The 17411-nt window shown below is 43.7% G+C and overlaps 2 protein-coding genes across 5 annotated transcripts in view; one reads left to right on the top strand and one right to left on the bottom strand.

Annotated features, from left to right (window-relative positions):
- LOC135391477 (transmembrane protein 94-like) overlaps positions 1-17411 on the top strand; it is a 587105-nt gene that overhangs the window by 362538 nt on the left and 207156 nt on the right. The window lies entirely within an intron of this gene.
- The window catches only part of LOC135391472 (VPS35 endosomal protein-sorting factor-like), a 140569-nt gene that overhangs the window by 92087 nt on the left and 31071 nt on the right, over positions 1-17411 (bottom strand). For both annotated transcript variants that reach the window (XM_064621737.1, XM_064621736.1), the window contains exons 8-9: positions 1847-1924; positions 1635-1779 (exon numbers count right to left, since the gene is read on the bottom strand). In XM_064621737.1, coding sequence (XP_064477807.1) covers positions 1635-1779; positions 1847-1924 — 223 coding nt within the window. The remainder of the gene's footprint in view (positions 1-1634; positions 1780-1846; positions 1925-17411) is intronic.

Genomic DNA, 17411 nt, shown 5'->3' with positions numbered 1-17411 from the left:
CGTCCGGACTACTTAAAAGACTTTATTGTCTGGGGAGGGAGGAGTGTCGTGTAGGCCACCTGGCAACAAGGCCCACTGCTAGGGCGCCACAAACTTATGCGAGCCATGGCGCAGGTGGTTACTGTGCACTTTCAGTTCTGTAGTGGGACTGGGAAGTACTAACGGCATGTTATGTGTCCTAAGTTGTTTTTTGGTAGCCAAGTGGGCTTCAATAAAGCCACGAAATAAACCGAAAGAATTCGTAAGTCAAGGGTTCATAAAACGAGGGTTGGCTGTATACTGCTCGTCGCTATGATGAACACCATCTGAGTCTCCTAATGTATGGCCAAAACAGAATTTGTAGTGTTCACCGTGTAACGAGACGGGAGCGGAGTCAGACGCCGTACACATACAACCGGCGAGCACGTGCAGTCATCTGATTAGATGTTTGTAGACCACAATCGAGCAAAAGGAACTTGGAACTTACCCAAAGTTATTTTGAAAAAGTTAGGACTGATGCATGAAGAAAAGCACAATCTAGCTTCGATATAACAAAAGGAGAGATGAAACATCTATTTATTTTGTAGGTTACAAGCTTTCGCCTTTAACCTTCGCCTTTACTTCTTTTTTGGGAAAGTTAGAAAAAAAAAAGGAACCAGTTCTTGAAGAAGTTATTGCAATTCAAAAGCAACGAGTTAAATTAAAGGTTACCAAAACAGTTACAGTAACAAGTTACTTGTAATGAGTCCGAATAAAACACTCTTGTGGGGAGAACTGGAATAACATGCATGACACGAAAAGTGGAAGTTTACCCAATGCAAGGCATATTAAGAAGCTGCTTACATTTAAGGTTAAGTTTGCAGTTAGAGTAACAATAGTAATAACAGTATTTATCAGATAAGACACAAGGCACTTAACAACTCGACATCTGATAATTAGTATTACTGACAAGGTGGATGACCTTATGTGTCACTAAGGTCATGTTAAGGGTCACTTGATCAAATTCGCAAAATGCCTCCATCCTCTACTCACAACACCATTCACTGTATCAGACATCTTGCAGGGAAAAGCAGTACAAAATATTTTCTCTGAAACGCAGGTTATCAATGAGACATCTTATTACGCAATGTCAAAAACCCAGTGCGCAGGAGGGATAGAAATGAACATTGATTGCATACACTTATGACTGACACAGGCACTCTCACACTTTCTCAATCATACTGTGAAACGGTGGCATATACTGGGTACAATTAGTGCTTTGAGGTGACTCGGGAAGGACTTGTACTGGTTTGTGGCAAAAGCAAAAGCACAGCATTACAGATGTCTGGGAGTGTCACCATCATCACTGTCTCCCTCTAATTCTTGCATATGGTAAAAGAAAGAGTCTTCTAGTAGCACAATTCACATACTTCATGTACCTATGAGCTTAGCCTTGTCACAATAACAATCCTCGTACAAAAACATTGCTTAAGAACAGCATAGTAGTAAATGGTACATAGTCATTTCACAGCCGCAAGGTCTAGATATCATTTACCTTTGCCCTGTAAGGGCAAACAACACACTAACATATTTCTAAGTAAAATTCTAAAACACATTATAGGTTTTCATTCTGCATCACTTTCAGGAGCACTCTGCCTACGTCTGGATACACTTACTTTTGTGTCAGGAAGCTGTAGGACCTCAAAATAGCCGTTTCGACGTAAAACCGTGGAATCAGCTCCCGTACTGATGCAATCTTAAAGAACCAGTTTCGACATGTCTCTTTGGCTGATTCAGGAACTTGATCTGGTGTGAAGTTTTCTGCATGTGCATTTACAAACACTATAAGATCAACACAAAAATTTCTATTTCATTACTTCAGACGTACCTGGTAGAGGCACAGCAACACGTGTTCCAGGCCTTATGTACTCTGCTTTGGAATGTATTCTCTGGTACACCAAATCTCCTGCAAACAGTTTACAGACAAGCTTATTTATGCTTAAAATTGGTAAAGCCCATAGTGGAGAGAGAAGGGACTACAACAGACAACACAACACACACTTTAAACCTCAATGAAGACATTTTATTTGAACGCGGATGGCTTGAACATCCTGGTTATAGTTCAGAGTATGTATTATGTCATTTGTTGTAGTCCTTTTACCCAGCACTGGTAGTTTTATCGATTTTAAACAAGAATGAACCAACCTGCCCAAATAATACCTCTGTTTCAAGAAAATCGTGCTGTGACAGCTCTGGTAATACGAGGGGCGTTCAATAAGTTCCAGGGTGGCTAAAGTTACTTTTAAAAAGTAGAGTTACAGTTAGTTACATGGGCTCAAAAAGTATCTGAGTTACAGCCAGATATATTTAAAAAATACCATTTAAAAATACACAGATAGTTAGAGATACCTAGAAAAATATACTAAGTGCCTTGACAGTTACTTTCTACATATTACAAGTTGAGTTCATTTGCCCAGGTGCAATCACTTTTTGTTCCAATCCACTGTCTATTTCTATGGATATTTCGAATAACAGGTTGGGCCAACACTGACTAGATAGCACAGACAAGCACTGACTGATAGAACATGACTAGATAGTATGTAGTACTACACTGGCAAGCAATGCCGCATTGGAAACCTATGATAAGTAGATAGCTCATTGTGAAATGAATTATCAACTTATCTGTATCATCTTAATCTGTATTTACTCACATTTTTGTACCTTCTGTTTGCTCAAAGGAGCACAGCCATTTCAAATTTTTTAACATTCGTGCGGGGTCGAAGATTCGCAAATACAAGACACTACAAATAAACTGTGGCACTGCTTGGCAGTCGTGTTGTACATAAAAAACAGACTTGAGTACTGAGAAGGTAACCGATGTTCTTGTTGGACTGAATGAAAAAGTGTCACAATCTGCAGTACTGTACTGTGTGCAGCACGCTTATTTTCTCCATTTCTGTATGAAGAGTGTTTAAGGCAGTTCAATTCAAGATTATCGTTGCCCTTTTTTGGAAACAAATTTGAAGTGCTATGGGAGTGGGTGAGAAAGCAGTTGATTGGGTGGGTTCAACCAACTGGACTGTCTACAGTTTACAGAGCTTCACAGGGTTGCGCTCTAAGTCACTCATGTCCCCACTTAACTCGCGCTGTTGATGCCTATTGTCGATCATTTCCCGATTCAAAAGTAGTCAAAAAAGAGTAAAAGTGACCTGTAAGAAGTAACTCAGTTACAGTTACAAGTGCCTTCATAAAAGTGTATACGGTATTTTACACAGGATACACAAAAAGTACCTAAATAAGTACAAGTACTCAGTGATTTAACAACCCTGGTAAGTTCTTAGCCTAACATAGAAGAAAGAACTCTAGGACCAAGAACACATTTTTATTTTTCAAGCCAGCCACCCAGAATGTTAATGCACTTCACACGTCACTTTCCAAGATATCTGATTCCTAAAGAGAATAGACTTGTGTTGCACCCCTGGAAATAGTGTCTCAACTTCACTGAGACATCACAGTCCTTGAAGTTGCTTCTTCAAATGTTGAAACAGGAAGAAGTCACCAGGGGCAAGGGCCATAGGATAGACTGGGTGCATGAAGGAGTATAAGCCTGAGTTTGCACTCTCAAGGACGCTAAGACTGGGTGGTTGACGACTTCCAACCTGTATTCCCATACAGAGTCTTGTGCAATGTAGGACATGTGGGCTGGGGCATTGCCATCAAGTAGCAAATTTTTTTTGTTTAATTTTCCCCAGCACTTTTCATTGATGGCCTCACAAGAACTAGCGCTTGGTCATAACAACCCCCGTTGTCATAGTTTTTTGGCAGTAGATAATCCGCAGAACACCATCCCCATCCTTAAAGAATGTTGGTGGAGAATTCTAGTGCTTTCAAGCCATGCTTCTCTTGCTTGCTCTCAGGGTTCCAGTGCTAGATCCAGGATTCATCCCCAGTCACCAACTGTTAGTAAAAGCTGCGCTCATCAGCACTCATCATGGCTAACATTTGATGACAACATTCCACTCGATTTGTCTTCATTTCAGGTGTCAACATTTTGGGCACCCAACGTGAACAGGCCTTCGACATACCCAAGTGTTTGTGCAAAATGTTTTCTATGGACTATTGCACAGTGCTGCTGCAACCTATGTAGAGCAAAGGGGACCAGACCCGATGACCAGCAACTGATTTTACTGGAAGCTACTGAAGAATAGCAAAGCATACAAGCGAATAACCAAAGCGCGAGACCCACGCCCCCCATTCTCCTCTTCGTTCTCAATCTTTAACATCCTCCCCAGGGGCAGCATTCACGCTAGCTTCCAGTAGGTAGAGTCATTGCGCAGGGCGCACTTTTGTTGGGCAGTCTTACCGTAAATGCGCTCCTGACGCTATCTCGACCTGGGTGCCTAGCGGTTAGAGTTAGAAGCCTACTATTTATTACAGCTTCAATTTCGTGCAGCAACGTGGTGGGCCCTCCAAAGGTCTGATGCGTTCATCCAAGTGAGACCTTCAGTGAGCTTTTCATGGTTCGAATCATCTGCTCCCACTACCCACCCCACCGAGGTGCATAGGGAACATTGAACTTAAAGATGATGCGAATGTTGGTGGCAAAGATTTGCATGTCTTCGGCGGGCAGGAGACTGAGGATACCGGTTCGTCTTTGGAAAGTCCGGGCGTTGTCCGAATAGACTATGGATGGAATATCGCGTTGGGCAATGAAGCGCCGAAAGGCGAGGAGAAACGAAGTACTGGTCATGTCCGTAACAAGTTCCAGGTGGACGGCTCATGTGACAGCACACGTAAAGAGTGCGACGTAACTCTTCGTGACGACCTGACCCTGCTTGGCATAAAGGGGGCCACAGAAGTCAAGTGACATGGAATGGACCGGATTCGGTTACACGTTCATGTCTCAGTGGAGTGAATAGAGCATACTCTGGTCGAAGCTTCATGCGGTGGCGTACGAGGCACGCGATGACATGCTTCACTGCCTGATGCCCCTCCAGGATCCAAAAGCGACTACACAGGTCAAGCAAGGTCATCTGGACCCATGCGTGACACAAGCGGACATGTGTGTGCATCACATTGTGATGCGTGAACAGATGCGAGTTTGGAAAGATGATGGGGTGCTTCAAGCTGTCTGGATCAAGAAGCTCAGCTAGTCGACCGCCAACATGCAGGACCTGGTCGCTGTCCAAGAAAGACTACAGTGACGTGAGTCATGAGGAGCGGGGCAGTGAATCCGCACGACGAGGAACAGAGAGTTTTGTGAAAGACTTCCTCTTGGACTTGCGGAATCCAGCATAGCTCCGCTTTGACGATCTCAGATGCAGTTAATGGGCCGCGGTTGTGTGATTTCCTGGGTTGGGCGTTCTTGATCTATCAAATTATAGACCAATATATTTTCTTCCTGTGTTTTCAAAAGGTCTTGAGAGGCTTATTCACACCCAAATGCAGAAAATTTTAGACAAACATCAAATAATAACTGATCAGCAGTTTTTGTTTTCAAAAGAATCAATCTACAGAGATGGCTGTATTGAGACTAAAGGAAATTATAATACATGATTTCGAAGAAACGCATGTAACGTCAGCGATCTTTGTAGATTATCGTAAAGCATTTGACTGCTTAAACTATCAAATATTGACTAACAAATTAGAATGGTATGCAATTCGCGGAGCTGCACTACACCTAATGCGATCTTATTAATCGTTCAAAGAACAAGCTGTCATTATAGATAACGTTACATCCGATTTTGCGTGTGTGAAATCAGGTGTTCCCCAGGGCAGTATTTTAGGATCATCACTTATCAACTTTTACATAAACGACATCGTAAATGTTTCTCCAATAGCTTCTAGCACAGTAATTAAATCGAGTGTTTCCCTCTGGCTCTCTATTATTCGCAGTTGAGATGCATCTTGGATAGAGTAAAATAAAAATGAAATGAAACTTTATCATATTTGCAGACGACACTACACAACCTTTACCTGGACCATCATTTATAGAACTTGAAAGACTAGCAAACCATATTTTAAGAAACTTAAAAATGGGATCAGATTGTAACTGCTTCAGCATCAATATTAAGAAAATGAAAACAATGTTGTTTTGTCCTAGAAATAAGTCTATTCAAAATAATGCTGAACTTTATTATGACAGCCAGGAACTCCAGGCCGTATCTTCTTTTAGGACATTAGGCGTTATATTTCAGAATATTTAACATGGAATTAGCACTGCGGTTTTGCTGCCAAAAAGTTAACAATGGCGACTGGAATGTTATGTAGACATTGTTTTCTACTATCCAAAAATGGAAAGCTCCAAATATATAATTCACTGTTTGTTTCTAGATATAGTTATTGTTTTATGGTGGGGGGTACTACCACTGTCAAAAACATGAATGTACTATCTGCCCTGCCAAGGAAAGCCTTGAAATTCTTGGATTTGTGTAATCTTCAGAAACTGTCCTGTTCCTATCAACTTAGAGCTGTGCAATTTGATGTATCGATATGTAGGACTAACTACAGGAAACAGTCACTACAGTAAATGTCGGTGTCTTTGTTTAATCAGTTTACAGGTGCTTCAGAAGACCCTTTCTTGTAGTATTCTAAACAGGAATTGTGCCATTTCTTTATATCCAGGGATTAAGTGAATTTGTATTGCTTGTGTCCTTCTTGTGTATAATTCTCCGTAATGCTGCTCCACAACGTATTCTTGGGAGCAGAGTCTTCGTCAAGCCTTCTGACTTTTTACTCTCTCCCATCCAAAAAGAAAATTTAAATTTAAATTACAATCGAAATTGATGAACCTGGCGAACCATGCAGTGACTTCGGCTGAGAGTGCCATAACGATATAACCCTGTATTAACACGAGTCAGTTTTACTCTGTTTTCTGACCTCCGGAGCGGCAGTCGGAGGCAGCTGGATATCTTGTCCTCCCAGCAAAGATTCTGACGACCGACGGCGTTTGCCGCTGGCAGAAAGAGAAGGTGACGCAGTGGATACGGGTCGCGCTTGCTTTTTATTTCATCAGGATTGCTCTGCATGTGTCCCATGCAACGGCATTCCATGTACTATGGCCAATTCTGAATTGGAATGCCAACGATGGTTGGCTTTACTCCGAAAGTGAAGCAACGACACACCGGCGCAGCAGCTTCGGGACAATTATGCAACGCATAGATGAATGGATGAATGCCTACAATGTAGAGTTGTGTCCGTGAGGCGAAACAGACACTGAATAGAAAGTACAACTTTTATAAGCGCGGATATTTCTTTCACTGGACGAACCTTGACTACACATAAATGCAACGTCTATTCTCAAAATACTCCAATAGGCGTTTGGGTCGTCCACACGGAGATTTGGGTTAATGCTGTTTTACATTCCATAGCGCTTCTTCGGAATCTATTCTTTGGCCCATATCTTGTCTTGGTTTCTCATGTGAATGCACTCTGTACCGTCCACAAGGAGCGCAAGCGCAATATGTCTTTTTTTTATTGGTCCATCCTACGCTAGACATAGACGAAATGCAAGCGCGAAAACAGAAGGGATCAGAAAACTGACAGCCGTCGAAAAACTGACTCGTGTGAATGCTAGAGAACGAACAAGCGTCTTCAGATGCGTAGTGACCTCGTTTATCTCGGATATCCTCTCACTTCATCCCGACTTGCTGCCGGCAGAAAACTGACTCATGTGAATGCAGGGTAAGCTGAACACAGGCGGAGGACATACTGCTGATGCAGCGTTGCACATCGATGGAAGGGGAGCATCCTCAGTGCCTGGTGGTAGAGATGGAGGATGATCGGACCACTTGGAATGCCAGTTATCGTAGGGCTGAGATAACCATGAAGGTCCACGCCACCAGAGAGACTGGTGCTGGAGGCGATGAGCAGAAATCCCATGAGTTTAGAAGATCTGCTGGGTTATCCCGGCCCTTACAATGTTGCCATGCAGAGTCCGTTAGCAACTGGCAAATTTCAGTCACGCGGTTGTGAACGAAGACAGGTGTCCAGGACTGTTCGCTTGTAATCCAGTGGAGTACGATGGTAGAGTCTGTCCAGAACTCTGTACGGAGCAGAGAGAGCAGTACATAGTAACCCCTAAGGCAGAGAAATGCTCAAGTCGGAGGCCAGGGAACAACTGTTCAATCACTATCAAATCCTTGGGGTGCGTGCCAGGCAGCAGGTGATGCATGGGTGGCAGGCGCGCTCCTCGTCTTCAGCAGCTACTACATTCCTCCCCTACATGCTGTGGAAACTGGATGGGAGGCGTTCTGTGCCGCCGAGGGTAGCGCCGTCACGGAGAAGCTGGACTGGAGTCCGAAGGACAGGACGTACCTGGTTGTGCCAATGCAGTAGACACCAGCGTTCCTTCGCTAAGACCAAGTGGCATGGTAGAATCTATGCTCTGTGGCAGACCTGGAGGAGAAGTAAGGGTTGAGGGTGATCGTTCAAGATGGTCGCGCCCAAGGAGCGATTGGTTACCGCACAAACTTCAGGAACTTCTAGTGCTACGAAAGTGATTGTTTCTGGATGGTACTGGCTCCTGAGTGTCAAGGCCACCATCCGACAATGGTACGTTGTTGGAGTCCTGCTACGCGCAAAGGTGTATACAGTTATGCTCTCTGTGCCAAGAAATGGGCATTGCAGCTGCGTGGCAACGTCTTGACGGATATAGGAACGATGGCTACCAGTGTCAAAGAGCACCCGAAAGGACTATGCTGCTGCTCCCGAAGGCGAAAGCTCAAGCAGTTTGCAATAAAAACAAACTGCGTTCGTGAGAGGCACGCTGTTGTTGTGACTGGTGTATTGGATGTGCATGAACTGTCTCTGTGTTCCCGGTTCGGTATCGGGATTTGTGATCCCGGGCCTGGGGTATAGACGGTGTTGGTGGCAGCCGGAGAGCACTCAGGACGGCTTGGTTGAATATCGTGATGCAGTGAAAGATGGTACCCATGACATGTCATGCATGTGAGCGATCTGGACGATCAGCATTCCCATGCTAAATAGTTACATTTACCACATTTAAAGCAACAGTGATTGGCCATGAGAATCCTTCGCTTCTCAGACGAGGGAACCGTGACTTGACATTCGGTTATTCCATGGGTAGCACTGTTGCGTAGCAGGCACCTTCGTCGATGACTGCTTGTCGGTGTTGATCGTGCCGTTAAGGACAGGGCTGCCAGAGCATCACTGAAGGAATCTGAAGATTCCTGCGCGGGAGCCTTGCGATGGACGAGGCAGCAATCTTCTGTGCTTTTTATATGACTGCAAAGAAACCTCATTACGTCTTCGATGGCTTTGATCCATTCTGCGGTAAGGATGTCGCCCGTAACAAATGGTGAGGCAGTGGATTCAGCGAGCTAGATCTGCCATTGCCAAAATTCAATGGCCAGTACCTCAGGGAGGCAGCGGATCACAACGTAGGTTGATTGGGGAATGCCGAGGGTGTTGAGACAGCCTGTTCTCAACTTGATTGAGTCGTATAGATCTCTCAGCTTCTCGATGTCCTTCGCAGCTGCTACAGGATGAAGACTTAGAAGCTTGTCGATGTGTGCATCCATGAGTGCTGCCTGTCGTCCGAATGTTTGTTACAGTGTACTGATGGCTGTATCGTAACTGGAATCAGAAATCCCAATCCATTCCATCGCTCGCCTAGCAGGTTCGGACAGATAAGACAGAAGATATTTAAACTCCCCTATCTTTGGCAGTGATGCACACTCATGAATCGTTGTCAGGTTGTGGTCCCAAAATCCCTGCCAGTCATCCACCTTGCGCAAGAATGCCAGCAAGTACAACTTGGGCAGAGCGACGGACCAAACCATGGCTGATTGGTGGCTACCAGTGACTATTGAAGATGCGGTTTGCTGCCGTTCATCGGGTAGAGCTGTGGAAGCAAACGTAGAGCTTTGTATGAGGTGTTGGACTTTGGATACAGCAAGGCACATGTCGTCCTGATACCAACTGGCCGCTGTGGAATCTTCCTCGAACTGCTCGCTGCTCATCCCTGCTTGAACCAGAGAGCCGAACCGAACCCGAACCGAAAACCGTTATTATTGGCCGAACCAAAACTGAACCGAACCAAAACAGTAGACGCCATCTTGGAGCTGAACCGGAACTGAACCATTAAAAAAATGCTGGTAACTGGTTCAAATAACGGTTGATACAGAACTAGAGCGGAAACAACAAAACAACGAGAATTGGCCAAGGCAGACCACAATTAGGGACAACACAGACAAGTAAGCCCCAAATGCCCGGAAATGTTTGAATTGGTAAGGGCGGAACTTTGCATATTGTGCATGGACATCAAATTACTTTTTTTTTTCTTTGATACACAGCTATACATTGTGTCCACCCTAACTGCAGAACTGATCGTTGACACATATTGCGTGTGAGCTTAGATAGGCCACTTACAAAGTCACCCTCATGGTGGTAAGAATGAAAAACAAGAACTATATTTAAGGTTAAGTACATATCAAAGTTAGTTTTTTTTTTGTGCATTTGAAATTAAAGAGGTGAAAACAAATATACGTACTGACATCGCATTTAAGAATCAATAATGCGTCGAAAATGGGTCAATCTCCTCTGTTTGCCCTTACTCTTGCCCGTGCTGTCTTTGTTCCACCGACACTTACTCTACGGCGGCACATTAGCATGGCTGCGGTCAGTGACAACACGTTAACACTCCTTTTACACAGCGGCCCAGGGCTCCGAATGGCATCGTTCCAATCAAACTTAATTAGAAAATGTCAACCCCCATGCCTGGGAACTAAAATGAGCCAATCAAACGACCATGAAGCGTCGAAAAAATGAAACGTCGTGTCATGAAGTAACGGCTACCGAAAGGAGCGCCTGTCATGAAATGTCATGAAGCGTCGTTCGCTGCTTCACGTGTATACACCTCTACTGATTGGTAATCCATAATTTCAATGACTTAGGTTAAGGGAGCAGGCTTGATTAATTAACTATTAATATTCCTGCCGAGATTCTGTAAACAACCCTGTGGGCTAGGTAACAACTGCGACACGAGCTACGTGCTGTAGTAATCAACCCAAACTGGTAATTCATGGTTATGCTCCTATTGTAACCACTACTCATCATGTCTTTCATATCACGCAAAATCTTTCAAAATCTTGAACGACTGTTGATGCCTTTCTGTCCACTTCAAGCACTATACCGCACAAACGGAAGTGTGATTTAACATGCCTGTTGTGCTTTCTTCCCACCCATGCTCCCTGAACCAGTTCTGGAACCCAACCTTTTGAAAAAAAAGAAACAGGTTCGAACCATTATAGTTGCCTTCCGGAGCTGAACCGGAACTGAACCTTTTTCGTCAAACCCAAACCTGAACCAAACCGATAAACGTTTCGGTTTGACTCTCTGGCTTGAACAGTTGTGTCGAGATCCTTGAGTTCCTTAGACTTCTGATCAAGGAGGCGTGCCGTATCTTTGACTTCGGGGAGCGAGGGCTCATCACTACTGGACAGGGATTCCAACTGATGAATGAGCCTAGTAACGGCGGAGCGGACCATACCTCAGGCCTTCTGGTCTCGATTCATGGCTGGATCCACGATGATATCCGATTCGATGGACTAAATAAAACGTAGAGAAAAGGAGACCAGATCCGACAACTAGCAACTGATTTTACTGAAAGATACTGAACCGTAGCCAAGCATACAAGTGAATAACCAAAGCACGCGACCTGCACCCCCCAGTCTCCTCTTCGTTCTCAATCTTTAACAACCTGAATTGCCATCGCAAGCCTATTGGTCATATATCTTCCACCTCTAGAAAGGCTGTTAGGGCATCTAAGAATGTTCAAGAAGGCTACAATTCAAAAGTGTCGATAAAAAGGCAGGCAGCCCCCAAAATGTCGCACTTAGGCGTCTAATAGGCAATTACAGTCAAACGGTAAAATTCAGGACACTAGTTACAACCATGTCTTCCGTGTTGCGGCACATTTCCTCAGTGGTGGCTTCAACTGGGTGACTGGCCACTGGAGTCATCTTCCAAAGACTCCCTACCATCTTTAAACAAAGCTGTGCATCATCTGATAGTTGTATATGACAGCGCACAGTCCTCATACACATTCATCATGAACTCATGAATACTTTCGGGCGCTGTTCCCTCTTTCATAAAAAATTTCACAATGGCACGATGCTTAGTGTTGTCCTTCACTTCAGCCATTGCCAACTAGCTGTAGGGCTTGGAATTCTGGACAAGCCATTTTTGCAATCTAATAAGGGAAGCAGCAGAAGCATTGAGACACATGTGCTTCTGCTGCTTTCCATTATTTGAATGCCAGGATACCAACTACCCTAACTTAGAACTCTAACATTTTTACAATCCTGGGATTTCAAATTTTGATCCCGGGATGGGATCGGGATTTTACGAAGTCATATAGGACTGTATCCAACTGAGCATTCGCGCTACGGCACATGCGTCTTACCCATTCAGTATATTAACACGAGCGACATCCCACGGAATATCCTAGCAGAAGAAAACCCAAAAATCTGCCCATAGGACAGAAGTTCAGCCCTGTGATATGCCTACCGTTCTGGAATAAAGTCTGTGTTGGAATGCACCTTTTCATGTAGTCTGTTATGGAATACCTTGTGGCTGTGCCACAGGATATACCTCAGTGTATATGTTAGTAGTGCACAAAAAGACATGACACTGAGCACTTGTGCATAGATGGCAGCAGAAAAACATGGCTTCCTGTGGCAGTGCAGTATGTTATCACACAAGTATGCTGGCACAACTTACATGTAAATCCACTCCAATTAACTCAACAAAGAGAGAAATTTCTGCAATAGTCTGCAATACTTTGTATAGTCTCAATGACCAAAAGAACCCTTCTGATTTCTTGTGAGCAGAGATGGGACGAATCCAGAATTTTGCGAATCCGAATCCGAATCCAAGGAAGGTTCTGCGAATCCACGAATCTAACGAATCTCGAATCTTTTGAATCCTTTCTTTAAAAAGAGTTAAAAAAGCCAAGAAAGAAAAAAAACTTCTACTGAAAGGTGTTTTGAAGCAGAATATGATACATTTGCTTGATGAAAACAAAAAAATACAACAGCTCAGTTTTGGGTGAAAATATACCCATATTTATTTAACTTATTTAACGTAATTTATTTAACATATTGTTCATCAACTACAAGATTTATATAAATTCTCGAGTCTGAATTATTTCCATAAAGCTAAAGCAAGAATCAAAACCAAAACCATATTACTTTTAAACTTGTAATGTAACAGTTCCTGCCTGAACTCTATTAGTCCAGAGCAATGCAAACAGAGAAAACACCCGCCGGTCAATGAGGCTTTCGGCAGACTCCGGAGGCGCCAATTTGAAAAAGAAACGAACAAACGTGGTCGGTGGATTCGAAAGATTCGATTCGTCGTTTTGGACAGTGGGATTCGGATTCCCGAATCTGGAATCCGTGGCTAGAATTCGTAGATTCAAGGATTCGCGGATTTGGTTGGCACGTCCCTACTTGTGAGTTTTAATGCTACTTTATGCCTGTTCTCAGCTATGTGCTGTGTGGTGAGTAAAGTCAGCAGCTAACGTGTTTATCACATACCACAGACAATGCAGTTGGTTCAGTTTCAAATTGTAACTGCTATTTCACTATTGGAAAAAGAGATTAGTGAGATACTGTTCTTTTTTTCACATGCACTACCAAATAGAAAAGCCAAAATTCATTATCCCAAAATCCAGGGATTTTGCCTCACAAATGCCCAGGATTTCTGGATGTGAAAATATGCTGAAAATATGCTATCCAAGGCGTACTTCTGTACTTCGTGTTGTACGTGGGGCAACGCGAAATTGAATTAGAGAGGAGAGCCACTATTACATAAAAGGATGATGTAATATGCATGCAACATTGCAATACTGTTAATCTATTGCATCATACTTAGGCCTTATAACTTATTAATGATAATAATTATAATTGGGGTGTAAGGTGAGCCCACCCACAGTTCTGTGCCTACATGCTGGACGACCCGCAGGGTAGGACATTCTTTAACGTGTGCAGGAAATCTTTAACACACGGTGCTAGAAGCAATGTCCTTCCCCACATTGGTACGGTTATTGAACACCCCTCGTACAGTCTATAATGTGAAATAGCTGCTTATAATCGCTACCGCAAAAGCACTCACTTTAAAAAGTTTGTTTTAAAAGGTTTGTTGTTAGCATGCAAAAACTTAGGAAATGTAAGAAACATGTGTAAAGTGGAAGACGGCAAACTAGCTGGTGCATATGTGAGAGGGGCAACATTTCTTTGCATTTGTGGAAGTAATGAAGGACAGAAGGACTTTGTTTGTACAGTAGAACCCTCTTGTAGTAAACTCTCTGGGACCATGATGAAATTTTACTAGATCAGGAGTTTTATTATATCAGGTGTGCCATTGAATGTATGGGATTCTATCGGGACCACAGTTCTCGTTTACTATAAGCAGAGTTTTACTACAAGAGGAGTTACTATAAAGAGGTTCTACTGTATCTGTCCCTTCCATGTTGTTCCAGCCTCAGAACATCAGTTTCTCTCTTGTTCGACAGAAATGAAGTGGATGCAAGGACACAAAAAGTCTTCCTCCAACTCAAAAGAAATCCACCTCCCTGTATAAAATGTATCAAGCTAAATTCCTTTGCTCAACGGAAAAACCAGATCGTCTGCTGGCATAAAGAACACTTCAGATAGGAGAACAGTGGCATTTGTTACCCAGATTGCAAGATATGCAAGACAAAAAACAAAAGTACGATGAACATGGGTAAAGTAAACATGACCCCAGCCCACAAAGCAACAGTGATGAATGTGATCCTACAAAAGCAAAAAATTGACATGATCATTGACCTTTAGTTTCTTTGTGCGTATTTGTGATCACACAGTTTGTAACAACACAAGGGGGAAGCCGACCTAAGCTAGAATAAAAACACTTTGAAAGGAGATGCTTTTGTTGAGCATCTTCTGCTTGATAGTTTTGTGCATATTGTTGAGCACATGGTGACTTCTAGCTTGTATATATAACAACACGCAAAGCCAAGAGAGTGTTGTATCTGACAGCAGATCAGATAGGCGCCCCGGCAAAAAGTGTTATCAGTGAGGGGGCGTGTTTTCTTGTTGTGTACTTATGTGCGTGACCTCGAAATAAAGGGGACTTCGTTCTTGTGCGCCGGAAAACCCAGACGTGTGTTTTTCCCTCGGGCCGATACAACACTGCCGAAGTTTCACGAGTTTAGACCCGAGGACGAGTCCTTCGAGGATTACCTGGAACGTTTTCAAATTTACGTGAGTGTAAATACTGTCAAGCAAGAAAGTGTAGCAGCGACGTTCCTGAACTTCCTGGGTACCAGTGCTTACAAAACGCTGAAGAACTTGTTGGTGCCACACCTGCCTGCAAGCAAGACCTTTGACGAGCTCACAGCAGTTCTTAAGAAGCATTATTCGCCGTTGAGGTCTCATTGCTGAGCGCACGAGGTTTCACAAGAGGCACCAGCAAGAAGGTGAAAGCTTGGCAGAGTTTGCTGTTGCTTTAAAGAAGCTGGCGAACACGTGCGACTTCGGAGCATTCCTTGACGAGTCTCTCCGGGATCGGTTTGTCGCTGGGTGCCGAGTACAAGATTTTCAGCGTTCCCTGCTTGAACTCGACGGAAGTTCTAAGTTTGACGACGTGCTAAAGGTTGCTTTTGCCAAAGAACTGGCGATGCAGCAATGCAAAGTGCTTCAGCATCAGAGCGACTCCGGAACTCAGGATGTGCACCGTCTGCGCAGCATTGATGAGGACGTTGCACGGCGGATACAGCCGGTAGGACGTTGTTCTCGTTGTGGTTCTTTCTCTCATGTGCCCTCAAAGTGCACGTTCTTAAATGCTAAGTGTTTTAAATGTGGTAAAAAGGGACACATTAAGAGCCAGTGTTTTACGAGATCAACACGCGCAAAATCGAGACCGCCAGGTAAAAGGGTTAGTGTGGTACGGTGTAACACAGTGTCTGGCGTGCCACCTGTAAAGTCCAGGTTGAAAGTAGAAGGTCATGACGTGGAATTTGAAATTGACACAGGTTCCGCGGTAATGCTGATGCCCGAAAGAATGTACCGCATACTACGGCCGTCGGGTTCGATGAAATATTGTGACCTTGTCTTGCATACATTCACTGGTGATCAAGTCCCTATTGTAGGGGTTGTTGATGTATGTGTAGAAAATGAAGTAGGCAAGGAAGTATTGCCCTTGATTATTGTTAAGAATATGAGGATTGATCTACCAGCCTTACTAGGCAGGAACTGGTTACAGCAATTGAAGTTGGACTGGAAAGCTATTTTTTATCACTCGTCAGAAGGGAAGACCCTTCAGTCCTTAAAAGAAATGTTTCCTAGCGTGTTTGACAGGGATAAGAGCTTTATCGATGGGTTCAGCGCGAGCCTTGTGTTTAAAGATAACGTTCAGCCGGTCTTTTGTAAATACCGCAACGTTCCCTTTGCTTTCCGTGACGCCGTGGAAAAAGAGTTGATGCACATGGTTGAGCAGGGTATCTTGACACCTGTTAAGACAAGTGACTGGGCTACTCCTCTTGTCGTTGTACCGAAGGTCGGGGGCAAAATTAGAATCTGTGGCGACTATAGTGTTTCTGTCAATCCTAGTCTGCGTACTGAACAATACCCACTTCCTCGCACGGATGAACTGTTTGCAACTTTTGCTGGGTGTTCTGTTTTCACAGTTCTGGATTTGCGTTCTGCATACTTGCAGCTTAAGTTAGATGCATGCGCTAGAAAGGTTCTTACTGTGAATACTCACATGGGTTTGTTCGAGTTTACATGCTTGCCGTATGGTGTGTCGAGTGCCCCTGCCATCTTTCAGGCTACCATGGATAAGATACTGCAGGGTTTACCTAAGGTTGCCTGTTATATTGATGATTTATTAATTGGAGGCGTAGACCATGATGAATGTTTTGAAAATGTAAAAAAGGTGTTGAGACGACTTGCTAAGCATTGTGTAAAACTAAATGTGGAAAAAAGCAAGTTCTTTGTTAAGGAAGTCAAATATCTTGGCTTCGTACTGAGTAAGGATGGCTTAAGCCCTTGTCCAGACAAAGTCAGGGCCATTAAAGAAGCCCCCGCTCCCTCAAACATTTCTGAACTTCGAAGTTTTTTGGGCATGGTTAACATGTATGCGCGGTTTCTTCCGGACTTAGCCACGATTCTGAAACCATTGTACAGCCTTCTAGAAAAAGGCAGCGTTTGGGTTTGGAGCAAGGACTGTGTCAGAAGCTTCCAGACTGTAAAAAACTTGTTGTGTAGCGCGCAGGTGTTAGCAATATACTGTTCAAGTAAGCCTGCCCCGTTAACTTGTGATGCATCCCAGTACGGTCTAGGCGCTGTATTGTCACAGGAAGTGACTAAGGGTGTTTTTCAACCAGTGGAGTTTGCTTCAAGGACACTAACAACCGCTGAACAAAACTATTCACAAATAGAAAAAGA

The sequence above is a fragment of the Ornithodoros turicata genome, chromosome 4, assembly GCF_037126465.1.
Source record: "Ornithodoros turicata isolate Travis chromosome 4, ASM3712646v1, whole genome shotgun sequence".
Lineage (NCBI taxonomy): Eukaryota > Metazoa > Arthropoda > Arachnida > Ixodida > Argasidae > Ornithodoros > Ornithodoros turicata.
This window is presented reverse-complemented; position numbering and strand designations above follow the sequence as displayed.